The sequence below is a fragment of the Erpetoichthys calabaricus genome, chromosome 16, assembly GCF_900747795.2.
Source record: "Erpetoichthys calabaricus chromosome 16, fErpCal1.3, whole genome shotgun sequence".
Taxonomy (NCBI): domain Eukaryota; kingdom Metazoa; phylum Chordata; class Cladistia; order Polypteriformes; family Polypteridae; genus Erpetoichthys; species Erpetoichthys calabaricus.
Window position 1 is genome coordinate 74,310,276 of NC_041409.2, and position 14,861 is coordinate 74,325,136.

The window sequence follows — 14,861 nt, forward strand, 5'->3', positions numbered from 1 at the left end:
CTGTCCTTTTTTGTAACTTCACACATCCATCACAACATTTTCATTTCTACCACATCTAATTTCTTCTCCTGCGCTCCTTTTACTGCCCATGTCTCTGCTCCATACATCATCTCTGGTCTTACTTTTAACCTTTGTTTTAATTCTTCGATCACACAATCTTACTGATACCTTCTTCCAATTGTTCCACTCACACTTCACACTATGGGTTATTTCTGCATCTAATTGTCCATCTTGGGTTACCACTGATCCTAGATATTTAAACTTATCCACTTTTTTCAGTAACTCTGATCATCATTAAATCTCATAGATTCTGTCTACTTCTTATCTATCTTCAGCCCTCTATCTTCCAAAGCCCTTCTCCATTCTTCTTCCTCTCCACTTCCTCTCCTCTGGTGCTACCATCACAGTGTCATTGGCATTTTAAAATGGAACAACAATAAAACAGAACAACAGTAAGGGCTGAAATCTGGTAGGAAAATGAAGTATGTTCATTATATTACCGTCACCAATATTTTTGTATTTGGTACCATTTGTCATACTTCTTGTCAGGGTAATTGTATATAACTTTGTGACTCACAATACGCTGTTTCACTGCTTTTTGGAAGGGGATGATGAATTCATTGAAAACATTTCCCTTTATCCTTAAATCTCACAAAATGTATTTGTCAGGACATTACGCTGTGAAAATTGGATGTTACATTTTATCTCATTATGCACTTGACTCTCTATAATTGTGTTCATAGTCAGTGTTCACCTTCCTTTAATTGAAGACCCTGACATCGATCTGCACAAGTGATTTTGTACACATGATGCCAGGATGAGCTGCAGCTCCTACAACCCTGAAGTGAATAACAAGGTTATAAAATTAAAGAATGGACGACTATTACAACTGTACTGCTAGTGCCTTACTGCATTTGTGTTTCAGCGTCTGCTGACAGAATGATAAAAGCAGAATTCTCATCTCATAGTACTGTATATGAAGTTTGTGTGACCATGGCCTGACCCGGTATGATATGCATACTATTAGGTTCATATTGTGCAATATCATGTTTTCATCAGATGTAACAGAAGCCACGCTGCTCAGGTAAAGTGACACTTTTGACATTTTTTACTGAACCACTGGTCACTTCTTCCTACATAATAACCCATGAATCTCATTTTATAAAGTGTTTTTCTGATTGTGAATTGTAGGTATTGTGATGGAGGTCTGCCAATTCTTTCATATGAGTGTGGGTTTCTATGGCACTCCTGAGATGATTCTACACATCACTTTTGTGATTTTGGCAGGATGGCCATTGAAGAGATCATTTCAATATTGTGTCAGATCTGTAGCATGCATCTGATTGTGGCGTGGTGGAGTGTCGGAGCTTTACAAAGCATGTTTAGGTTGACCAGAGATCAACGTTTTTTTTTCTGAAGCTCCTTCAGCATATCTTTTCATTGTGACATGACATGCCACTAGAGTTCATGTGATAAGAACTTCACTGTGATGATGAAAAGCCATAGTCTGTGAGGTCAGCACAGAGAATGGCAGTTTCAATCAGCTCTACATGTTCATTAAATTACTCAAGCAGGCTTCATGAGATATTCCTTTAAATGTGGTGATTGTACTAAAAATAAAAACTGTTTTGTATTAAATGATACAGTAGATTACTTTTTTTATAAAATAAATTAAACACATACCCAAAACTTTTGACTGTAGTTTCCTCTTGTATGAGCATTGAAATATGCCACATGAAAAAAAATGTTCAAAACAAACAATACTGAACTACAAATTAAACAATACATAAAATAGGAACTTGGACTGCAAATAAGTCAAAATTAGAACTGTGCAACCTAATATGGATTAAACAAGCCAGCACTCAGGGCCACATGAACTTTAATCTTTCAATATTATAACCTTCTGAAAGAAATCATAAGTCACTCAAGACTGTTAGGCCTTTATTTAAACTCTTAAATCTCAAAACATACCTAAATGCTTCAACCTGTTGAAATATTTATTTGATATTTTATATGCTTTGACCAATATTACAGTTTTACCTACACCTTGAATCTTTATCTTTTACTTAGTTTCTTTGGAATATTTTAGAAGACTGCAATGCAAATCAAATTGGCAACCAACTGTCTCTGTCTCTGCTGATTCCCACCCCTACTAAACAGTCTCAGAAAATAGAAGGCTGGAGTATGAAAATGTGCTGTTAACAGATCTGAATAAAGATCTCAACATATCCAGCCTAGATACAAGATACAAGAAGTTTATTGTCATATATACAATAAAAACACATGTTAAAACCATGTAATGAAATTCTTACTTTGCTTACTCACCTTCATATACAAAGACAGAAAGACAAAAGAAATATACAAACAAATAGCAATTACAATTATAAAATTACAAAATAAGGTGCACAGTGCCCGATGACATACCGCAGCAGTCAGTACCATTTGTGAGTACCATGGGTTGTGGTTTGGATTGACTTTAACTTTTAGCATTGTTGAGGAGTCTGATTGCTTGTGGAAAAAAACTCTGTGTCAGTCTTATGGTGCGTGATTTCACACTCCTGTAGCGTCTCCCTGAGGGAAGCAGTGTGAAAAGCGTGTGTTGAGGATGAGTATTGTCTTAATGTATTTATTGTCTTTATTATTATTGTCTTTAGCATTGCCTATGAACAATATGTAAAGAATCAGACAATCTGAAAGAAAAGAATATGTTCTCATGAAACTGCATGAGCAGGCCTTTCCATGAATAATAAACTACAATAATCAACCACAACTAAAATCATAAATTCCACCTTACTGTTAAAACAGCTCTGCGTTTTGCATCCTTAGATCTGTTCATCATGTCATATTCAGCTAAAAGCGTCCCAAGGATTTTGCTCTTATCCACGCTCAGGGCACCACATGAGGTTTAAAATTTCTGAAATGTGTCTTACATGTCGTACTCCAACAACACCAGTAGTAGTTAACTCATACATTTTCATTCCTAATTTTTCTTTTAATGACATAAAAAATGATTTGAAAATTAATAACGTATCCTATTCATTTTTATTTTGAAACTAAAGTGAGCACTTCCATTTCAGAAGCACTGGCAAAAAACAAACCTTGACAACACATCTTTATTCTCCTGCACTTAACCATTTAAGAAATCTCCATGGGTTAATAGAGGTCAGCCTCACTGGGTCAAATTTTGAATGAGTGTGAGGCACTACAAGATAAAGTAAATGAGAACTTATATTGCTTAATTGCACCAATGAGACTATCTAAAGGACTTAAAAAATTAGCCTGCACAGTGGCGTAGCTAGGGGTGGGCGGAGGGGGCAGTCTGCCCCGGGAGGCACATTTTTGGGGGCGGCATTATTGCTCAAAAGGCTCAGTAGAATTCGTGTGAAAGCACGAATCGGAAAAATATCAAAAGTAAAATTCTCTGATTTTTATCCACAAATGCTTCAAAAATAATTTTCAGACTGTCCTTCTGTGATAGCATCAGACACAGCAGTTGAAATTTATGAAGCAATAACAAAAATAAACATAAATTAACTAATTTACAATTTATAATTTTGTTTCGTTATCAATCCGAATGCGTTCTTGCTCTGCGCAGAAAACATCCCCACCTATCACTTATACACTACACTGGTTCTGGTTTTCGCAGCGTAATTACATTAAACTAATAATTAGAACACAGTTTATCAGTGTGTCTATACTATATGCTTGTCTAGTTGATGCTTCTAAATAATCATATGTGAAAAATTATTGTTATTTCTCTATATATGAATAAATCTTTGCAAAATGTATCTTAATTTTTCTTTACATTTCATTTTAATTTTTTATTTAAATAGGTTAACTTATTCAGATATGTTGGAGGGCCACAAACTGAAGCACCGCCCTGCCCCAAGCAACACGAACTCCAGCTATGCCACTGAGCCTGCATATAGTTGAAAATGTACTGGGAACAAGGGTGGCACAGTGGTTAGTGCTGACATGCTGTGTGAGCACGGCATAGTTGTCCTTTGTCTGTGTGAATTTTCTCTAACATCCTCTCAAATCCAAAGATATGCACAATAAGTTATCGGAGAGTCTGCAATTTACCAGAATCTGATGTAGAGTTGGAGTTTGCCTTGAGCCCAGTACTGTTGGTAAGACTTAATCTTATTGTTACAACTGTAATAGTCTACACTGGTGTTCATAGTACACAAAGTCCATCCATTTTCTTAACCCACTTAATCCAATCGCAGGACCTAGTATGCAAGCAGCCTCTTGTATTAGTTGGAAATGCAAGTAAGAATTTTAACGTGCTTTGTGACAATATTACTACTTCTACTACTGTTTTCAAGGTCTGGCCACTAAGTGTTGGTGGCGACAGAATGTAAGCCAGTAAGCATCCTGATAATCTAGGCATACATCCACATGTGTCAAACTCACAGACTTCTCAGACTAAAGCAGAGATGAACTTACTGTGATCTGGCTGAGGATATTTGCTTTGCACACCGACAGGATCGTCTTTTCATCAAGGCTGATTATTTTTGGTTTGGGCTTGTAGATTGGTTCCATGTTTAAGATTTCTTCATCAAGGCTAGTGGCACCCTTAAACATGACTTCTTTCAGATTACTTGAACCTTCATCTGTCACTCCAGGAGACTTGACTTCAAGTAGAGAGGAGAACTGAAGCATTGGCTTCTCCTGATCATGGAAAAGAAATCAAGAGATTGAATAGGGACACACAGTGACTCAGGGGTTGGGTTGATTTGGGGACTGCTTAGGTTCAGACATGGAGCCACACAGCCTTAAATAAATGAGATAACAGAGTAAGTACAGTTCTAAAGTAAAACCTGAAAATACTGACCTCAGGAACTCAAAAAGAGTTAAAAAATGAGGGGATTTATCCAACTATCACACCAATGAATAAGACAGTAAAGGAGCTGGAGGGTAAGTGGACTCCAGTCAGTGACACAAAACCAGTCAGGATGTGGTATAACTAATATATCTCAAGGTTGCAGTAGAGCAGGTGCTGATGGTTTTACAAATACTTTAAAAGCTAAATTACTTAATCACTTTGGAAACAGTTCCACAAAGCACATATCAAACATATAACTGTAAACGACTGTCTTGACAACTTCAGTTTAAACTTAATTAATACTGGATTCATAAAACGTATATTTCACCACTAAACCATAGCATTTGTTATTTAAGACTAATCGTGAAAGGCAGTCTCACCTCAGTGAGGTACTCAAAGTCAATGACGTACTCTGGCAGGACAAGCTCGTGGTCAAATACAAACCACTCATTTTGTCTCACACTGCAGTCACAGTTCCCGTGTTGATTTGCTGTACAGGACGCCTCTAAAATATACAATTAGAAACATTTGTACTATTGACTGGTGATAGACAGCTGAGCTAAAAAAGCACAGCTAGAAAGCATTTTTATTAATAGGTCAGCCAGTAGGCTTACAAAATAAAAGACATGACCTTTTAAAAATGACCAGCTAAAATTCAGAGGAACAAAGTGGTCACTTATTTGTGATCAGTGACCCTTTGTTTGTCTGACACACCTAATGTCCTAGGAACTGCTCATTTGTCTCCATTCACTGGCAGACATCCTGGGACCCAGCAGAAGCCCACTTTTAAGAATACTGGAACCACATAACGCATACCTTTTGACTCTGCAGCTCCTGAACCTCTTGGTACTCTTCGGGTACGAAAGACAGAATGCGCCTTTGGGTAGTTAGCCTCCTCAATTGGACCCTCATTGGCCTGAGCACTTCTTCCAAGGAATACTTTGGCAATGATTAGCTGACCTTTGAAAATATACCGTATGTCAAGGCACCTCATCAAGTCATTTCAGATATTTGCTTTTCTATAGCATCCAACCTGGTAGGTAACCTTTGCATAAGAAATCAGCTCAGTTCATGATTTCTAATGAACCTTCACCATATCTTGTAAAGTATTTGAATTCTGAAATGGTTTAGAAATGTATTTATTGACAGTCTCAATGTTATCTTCCCATTATCTTAAAGCAAAAAAGCCAAGTACTCACCATATCGGAAAGGAACAGGATCTAGGTTGGTCTGGCCTGATACTTCAGCTTGCCCCTTTAAATGCTCCAGTCTGGGCTCTTCACAAAGGCTGAAACTGTTAGACAGTGGCACAGCTTTCTCTTTACCGAGAGCCTGCAAGAGAATCAGCATCACTTTATCAACTCAAAAGAGCTTAGCTTTGTGCCGCACTCACGTGCAATTGGACATACGGTAAATATAAGTTAAGCCATCAAATTCGGTATTCGTATAAGCACAAATAGTGGATTTTTACGAATATTTATTTCAAGCACGCGTTTCCTTTTAGGAAAACGTTGTACTTTGCGAGGCTACTTTATATTTTTCCCCATTGGACACACAATATGTGACGCGAATTATTTGACCGGCAGCATAATGGGTTAGTTCACCTACACGCTGGTTCCACAGTCACCATTTGTGTCACATGGTTGGAAATAGATTGGTAATTTATATATGTACTTGAAACTATTTAATTTCTTTTTAGGATATTAACATATATGGTTAGAAGTGTTTGTTGCTGAGTATAATTCAACAAAGTGTATTTAAATAAAAAAGTCTTCATAATTATTGTATTTTATTCAAGAACACTGTAATAGCATAATATAAGGCATGCAAAACTGAAAAAAGTAAACTCATGGGTCATTTATTCTCACTCCTTAAAAATACAAAATGAACTGAACATGAACTAGTTCAAAATTGAAATGGTGAACTATGAACGTGAATTTATTCATTTTAATCTGTGTGAACTGAACTTTGAGCGAGTTCTTGTGAGGTGTGAACTTGCACAGCACTGGCAACAGTTTATAATAGCTATTTCTTACCTATTATCCAGCCTTTTCGAATGCAAGTAAAAAAACATGAATTACACTAAATGAAAACAAAATGAAAGGCCTTGAAAAATGGTACTGGATATTATGGGTACTTCATAATTTCTTATGTACGAGGTGTTACAGTTTAAATCTCGGAATGGCTGTGTAGTGTTGACATGTTTTTTTGATCACAAGGGCATAATCAATCATGAATTCATTTAACAGGGATGAAGAGTCAACCAACAATCCAGTTTAGAAGGGCTGAAAAGGTTACAGATTTCTGCTTATAGGTAAACTACCTGATTCCAGGAATTAAATGGTCACACTTCAAATTAGCTAAACAATCAGATATTTTTCAGACCTTTTTAAATTACGTCTTCTGTGATCTTCTAGGCCAATAAGCAATGGGGTAATGACATATCATGAAATTTAGGGAAGAACATGCAGCATCACAGGAAGGTGTCATTTCTCCAACAACTTTTAATTTGTATGTTAGATAGGTATTGCTTTTGAGACACTTTAGTTTTCATTTTATCTTAACTGTGCAACCGTGCAAATTTTGAAACTAAGCCTTCTTGTAGATTTGTCCATAAGAATTTTGAACTAAAACTGTTGAAGAACAGGCATTCAGCTCAAGGAATTTCTGTTCAAAATATGTCGAGGAACTGTGAAATAACAAGCCCGAACTATCTGGGGTTCTTCAGTGATTATGTTTGTTCTGTTAACCACTTATAAAACATCAGGCAATGTCACTATGGGAAGTATAGACAAAGGGGGATGAGACAGAGGGTAGGAGTCAGGTGGAGAACTTTGTTGCATGGTGAGAATTGTCTGAAACTTAACTCCTGTAAGACCATAGAACTTGTTACTGACTTTCATGCCACCAAAAAGCCTCTATGCCCGGTCGCAATTCAGTGAGTGGATGTGGACATGGTGCATTAATTCAAGAACTTGGGGACCCAAATCGGTGACAGGGTAGACTGGTCATGTAATACAGAGGAGTTCTGTAAGAAAGGGCAGAGCAGACTCTTTGTTTCTTAGGAGACTGTGTTCACTTAATGTGGGTAGTGACCCCCTTCTACAACTCTGTGATGGCCAGTGCGATTTTCGACACTGTAGTGTGCTGAGCTGATAACGTCACTTCAAAAGAGGCTCACTGAATCAACAAGTTAAATAAATGGGCAGGTTGTGGGATGCACTCTGGACCTACTGGAAGTCGTAGCAAAGAAGAGAATTAAGTCAAAACTGAGTGTCATTATGAACAATGCTGCACATTCTCTCCCTGACACACTAACACTGAGGACTTTCAGCCAATGAATTATTCAGCAAAAGTGTGTCAAAAAACACTACTGGGGCTCCTTTATACTAACATCAATATGTCTGTACATGACTTCACTGGGACTAGGGCTGCCAGGTCAGAAGGTTTCCTTGTGTTTCATTTTTTTCCTTCTTAGTCTTTCTTATATATATATATATATATATATATATATATATATATATATATATATATATATATATATATATATATACTGTCACGCATGGCTATAATTATACCGTTTCCACGCACACATTGCGATGTATAAAAACTAAACTTGCCGTAAAGCCACGCACATTTCCACGGTAGCGCAATCCCTTGTGTACACAAGTTCTCCAGTCGGTTTTGCAAACTGCCGGCACCCAGCGTCAAAGCAGTGCTACTATTCCTGTACGGTTTCCCTTTAGTTTTTAGATTCATATCCCTGACGCAGCTTTATCAAATGCACTGAAATTAACCGCATGTCGTTTATTAGTTTAAGGCATCTCATTGTACTCAACCCGTAACCATATAATGATGCATCGAATGGCCAAACTATTCTAAATACTGTACCATCACTGCTTTAGTGTTGTTATTCCCAGTGTACCACCGAGTATTTAACCCACTGTATCTGAATGTGGAATCACAGCTATACAGCAGGTGATCGGATTATCGGTATACAGCATCTTGCACACGCTGCCTCATATATATTGTTAATAATTAAACATGTGAGGACACGGTGGCGCAGTGCTAGCTAGTTCACAGATTGTTCCTGCCTCGTGCTGTATGCTTTCTGGAATTGGCGTGACCCTGGATGGATAGATGGATGGAATAATTAAACATGTACTATGAACATATTTCAATGTTTCATAAAAGTTTTGAAGAATCAGCATTCTAAGCTTACAGATGGCTTGGCATCTATTACAGAGCTGATTGTGTGGTGATTGGTTACTTGGAGAAAGAAATGTAAGGACAGGAATTAGAGGTTAGTATGTTTGAGAGAGACAGTACTGCTGCAATACATTATTTCATTGAAGGTCGTGCATGGCGCAGCAAGCATCTTGCAGGAGGCAGGAACAATCTCTAGACAGGGTGCCAGCTCATCGCTAATACTGTGCCACCATGTCCCCATGTTTAATACATGGTTAGCATTTAACGTGCTACTTTAGTTACGATGGGATCTGAGAAACTAGTAAATTAAATGATTTTAAGATGAAGTTTATGACGTTCTACTTTGATGACAAAATAAACTACGTGATTAAAGTGGAAATTTTGAAATTAAAGTTGACATTTGGACATTACCCTAATATGCTTCCATATGACACTCTGATGGTGGGCTACAACTCGCCTTTTCACAGCAACTTTGATATCTGACCACTTCTTATTTATTTCTGGGACTTTGCGACTTTCTGAACTTGAACTTTCGAGTTTCTCTGCCACTCTGTTACTTGATCAACTTCCTTTTGTTGTTTATACCACTGCTTAAACCAACAAATAGTATGTTTTTCCTTGCCTCCACTTGGCATTCTTTGAAATTCTTCTATTTCCCCCGTGCTTTTGCCATTGTCTTTTCACAGAATGCTGAGCTTAAGGGCTATTTATATTTATTTGCATATTCAAAAAGGCATAATTCTGGGAGGAGTTGGGGAGTGGCGGCAGGCACGTACCCAAATTTATGCACCTGTCTAATTTTGTTATGATGCATATTGCATATTTTCTGTTAATCCAATTAACTTAATGTCACTGCTGAAATACTACTGTTTCTATAAGGCATGTCATATTAAAAGGAAGTTGATACTTTGAAAGCTCAGCCAATGATAAACAAAAATCCAAAGAATTAAGAGTGGTTCCCAAACTTTTTCATATGACTTTCCTTTTCCCCAACACCCAGCGACTGGACAAAGACCCAGGCAGAGTGGTGCTGATGTTTATTGGAGCACATTAAAACATACCACTCATGTTGTCAAGTTTGTGGAGAAGAACTCTTACAACTGTGAAAATACGGATAAGCTGTGGTGCTCTGTTGTGATTTCACTAACTCTGAGGCTGAAAACAGAATAATTAAAAATAACCATTTGCTTCATCAGTAGGTTCTGATGATGGACTTCGTGCACCTTTTTCATAAACATACTACACAAGAATGAGTAATGTAAATTAAATGTCACAATGTTATTCTGAGTTTGATGAAAAGACTGAAAGAGTACATCATGGCTTAGTGTTACTAATGCTGTGGTGTGTCATTTTTCTAGAATGGCTGAAGTAAATTAATTCCCTAGACCGACTGCTATGACGCTTTAAGGTCTAGTTTGATATATCCTCTTTTGAATACATTGTATTGGTATAAATAAAAAACACTTTCAATTAATTTCTTTTGCATCTACAAATGTATGAAGTCAGTATACGAAGGAATTTGTAAAGAGACAATAATTCCTTTAGATTTAGAATTTCCCTTTATATTTTTGTAATAGAAAAATGTTGGATTGTATTCAATAATGAAGAGAAAAATGGTGCAACACTTCAAAAAATCTGCAAAGTAGCCTCCTCAGTGTTATGTTTACCCCTGGAAAAATTAGTCAAAAATGTTAATTATTTGCAATAAGAAAAAAAGTTATTACACGTAACAGAAGCATTTAATCACCAAAACATCACAAACAGGATTTTGTTCAAGAGTAACACATGTCACAGTCTCAGAAACACATACATAAACCTAAAGTTTAGGCAGATTTTCATTGTGTACATCGGCCAAAAATTCAAAAGCCAAATATAGATAGGAAAAGCACTACAGTGTATATAATAGATAGATAGATAGATAGATAGATAGATAGATAGATAGATAGATAGATAGATAGATAGATAGATAGATAGATAGATAGATAGATAGATAGATAGATAGATAGATAGATAGATAGATAGATAGATCCACCTTCAGATGTTTTTGTTCTTGTAATTTACTGCCATCATCAGGCCACAGTTGTATAATTTTACAAAATGACATTTCTTGGCTTTTCAAAGCCTTTTACCAAGCGATCCTCTTGCTATTTAGAAGTGCAGTACCTTATACGAATCAGTCTTCATGAAGCCATTCTCCAGGATGGACAGCAGTTCAGTCTTCCCATTCATAAGTTCCGGATTATTAACATAGAAAAGGTAGTCCATCAGTCTCTTATAACTTCTAGGAACAAAAGAAAACAGCATAAAATACTAACACAATAAGGCATTGGCTCAAAGAAATTATAAAGTGAAGCCAAACACAAAGAACACAAATCACCAGGTAGAATTTCACTTAAGCTCTGATGATGAATGTTAAGAAAACATTTCAGAAAATTATGAATATCACTTGGGGACTGTAAACCATTCAGGCGGTTTAGATCTTCAGAATCCTGGGTTTAAAACGTATCGTTCAGGATGGATATTGGTGGTTTGATGTGGGCTCATGTACACTTCACAATCCGGTTCGACTTGTTCTGAATATTACATTATCCTATAAATGATTCTTTATCATTCACAATATGTGAATATACATGTTAAAAATTGTGATATTTAAAGCAATATTTGTAAAAATAAGCTTTACATACTGCACAAAGTGTACTAAATAGTTTTACAGCACTATGTCATTAAACACTCTTGATAAATGTAACAAAGCACAACACTTAAAAAAGTATTTTTTTTTATATATGTGTGCCAGTTTCCTTCTTTGTCCTTACTGAGCCTCTTTGCACACCCAGGCCTGTGCTGAAGGTGGCTGTCTGTGTGGTTTGTTCAAAGCTTTTCTCAGATTAATTTCTTCCTGCTGCTGTGTGTCACTCTATGTTTAGTCCAAAGTAATGCAAAGCACGCAATTTAGATAAACACAGGCTGACAATTTCAGTCTTTAAAGTAGCACTTTTCAAGTCTTTGCTGCCACTGTCATGTTCAAAGTTTACAAGACATTGAGCGCCGCAGACAAATATGGCCAACACATCCAGTCCTTTACTTCCCCTGACCTCAGGATAAGTAGGACACAGATGATCAATAAAATAATCTCTAAGGCTAACAATACATCAGTCTGTATAAGTGGCAGTGCCAGGGAAACCTTCCAAATCAGCATGGTGCCAAAATAGGCAAAGTGGTGAGCGAGGGTATTGGCCATACTATGATGGACTGTGCCCTGTCCACGGCTGGTTTCCACTTTGTGCCTAATGACACTGGGCTCAGGTCAACGCCAACTTAACTGGATTAACCATAATGATTCAGGGTGGTATGGTAGTGCAGTGGTATGCCCTCCTGTCTTCTGTCTGATTTTGAAACACATGTCCATTTGTGTCTGTGGAATCTGAATGTTTTTCAGGGCCCTGCACTGGCTTTTCCAAGTTTTTTCCCTCATGCCTAAATAAGCACATGTTAAATTAAATTGTAACTCCAAACTAGACATCTGTGCATGTGGTTGTGTGTGTGTGAATGTGTAAGTGGTCCTCAAACTATCCAGTGATGTTTCCTGCCTGAATTGGACTGAGTAGGTTTGAGAATGTTATGACATAAAAATAAATCAGGTGGAGGTAGTGCAATTAGGGGCTTGGGCTGTGAACACTGCACAACCATCAAGACCATTGGCCTTCTTATAGCCAGTCTAGTCTTGACTTGCTTAACACAAAAACTACGACAATCTGTAGGCTGCGTAACCAAACTTCACCTGGCCAAGGGACAACTGGTGCCTGCATCTGCTTAGTAAAGGGCAACCCAGTGTTCTGCAGTTTCCCATGTTGTCCACTAGATGTCCCTGCTCCTCCAGAGACTAAGCTCTCCGAGAGGCTTCAATGTCAGGCCCAGACAGTCTGCCACTCCAATGATTAAGACGAGTCTTTTTCCCCAGTTTTTCATATCAAAATTCCAGATGAGGACTGTTACCAGAATGTAAGACTGTGACACTAAAATAAAACTCTCAGAATGGAGCTGCTACTGTTTGCAAGAGCATCTGTCATCTCTGAAACTGCTTTTAGGCAAATTACAGGTTGCCAACACGCACGCCCCCACCCCATCCCTTTGGGCCCAGCAAACTGGGATTTAATCAGCAAAACCGCTGTTTTGAATTTGCTTATTTATGATAATATTTTCTTAACTATTAATTGCAATTCAGGCATTCAGAATAGAATTGCACAACGCAGTCAGTGCCCACATTCGGTAAGCATTTATGAGCTTTTAATGTACAATTACTGACCACGCAGAGCACTTCCATTCCCATGCTTCTATTTATAGTGAGACGAGAGGGACTCTTGTCTTCACCGAGCAGTTATACCACTTCTGCCGCATTATGAAAAAGTAATGATGTACTGTTTGACATTCAGAATCCTGCATAATGTATGACTCAGAATCAAGAAGGCCCAGCTTTCAAAGGAAATGAAGATCAGAGTGCTGGGTCGCGTAACTAAAACAGAAATGCCTAACTCGGCAAGAGTGTATCCTCAAGTTACTGGCTAATGGGGGAGAAGCATTTTAGCAAGGAGGGCTTGAGGTTATTGATCCATCTATACATTTTCAGAAGGTGTGTGTTTTAATTATCATTGCATGATTATAGTGGGCGGAGTGGTGGCTCTGAGGCTAGGGATCTGCGGCAGAAATCGGAAGGCTGCTGGTTTGAATCCCGTAAATGCCAGAGGTGACTCTACCCTGTTGGGCCCTTGAGCAAGGAAGGCCCTTAACCTGCAATTGCTCCGTCCTGAGTATGACATTAACCTGCATCCAGCCCTGCAAGCAGGTCCTCCAACTTAGAGGGAAAACTTGGGGGTGGGTGGCAGGATTGGCACACCAGTGCGCCAGTGTGGTGGTGCTGGTGGTGCTGAGGTGTCACCCACTGCACTCGGTGCCCAATCCAGGTGGTTCATCGTGTGGTGGGTGCGGCAATGCGCTTCAGCATATGCTCCCAACTTCCTCTCATAGTGAGATAAATACTATCTTCAGTTTGCATCCCGGGCAGAATGTTGGACTATCAGAACACATTAAAAGTCCCCTAAAATGTAAGTTTTTAGAATATAGGAGGACATCCACATAAAACTGACATGAAAATTGGGATAACATGCAAAGTCTTCATTGAAATGCTATCAGAGATTTTAAAGAGTTTGTAAGTAATTGCACCTACCATGGTACCACCATGATACTTCAGACTATTAAAAAGGTTTATTATCAGCCACTTTTGACTTTAGTAGGTTTGTAGTCTCCAGCGTTACACAGTATGTAAGTGCTGACTAAATTAGGATTAACCTGAAAATTGCTCCAGGGGTGTGGCTGATCCCAAGGGGAATAAAGTATATCATATGAAACCAGAACCTTTACTGACAGTATGGGCAGTACTGGTGCTAGGGTTATTTTGCACCCTAGGCCAAGCTTACTAGTATGCCCATCGACTTTTCTGTAGCTAACCTGTGCCACTGGGTTTTTTCCCCCTTTTATGATCTGCACCCTAAGCCAATGCCTAATTCACCTTAATAGTGGCATCAGCCCTGAGCATGGGCACTTGGGCTTTCAGATCAAAAGTCACTATTTGAATACAATTCAAATTTATTTAAAAAAAGATCTTCTTCGAAGGAAAAAGTTGACATTTGATTGTTAAAGAACGGTTGTTTGCTTTACCTTCACTAATACTGGCACTGAGCTACTCCAGAAGTGCTGCACAAAGCTGCGGTATTCTCAAATCTGTTTTTTTGCACTTCACTTCCACTATCAGCCATTTTGTAATTTTAAA

General features: G+C 38.0%; 1 protein-coding gene across 1 annotated transcript in view; it reads right to left on the reverse strand.

Moving 5' to 3' along the window:
* lrrc9 (leucine rich repeat containing 9) overlaps positions 1 to 14,861 on the reverse strand; it is a 215,435-nt gene that overhangs the window by 94,042 nt on the left and 106,532 nt on the right. Inside the window, 5 exon segments of the mRNA XM_051920105.1 lie at positions 4,450 to 4,674; positions 5,209 to 5,333; positions 5,645 to 5,788; positions 6,028 to 6,160; positions 11,201 to 11,318. Of these exon segments, the coding sequence (XP_051776065.1) occupies positions 4,450 to 4,674; positions 5,209 to 5,333; positions 5,645 to 5,788; positions 6,028 to 6,160; positions 11,201 to 11,318 (745 nt within the window).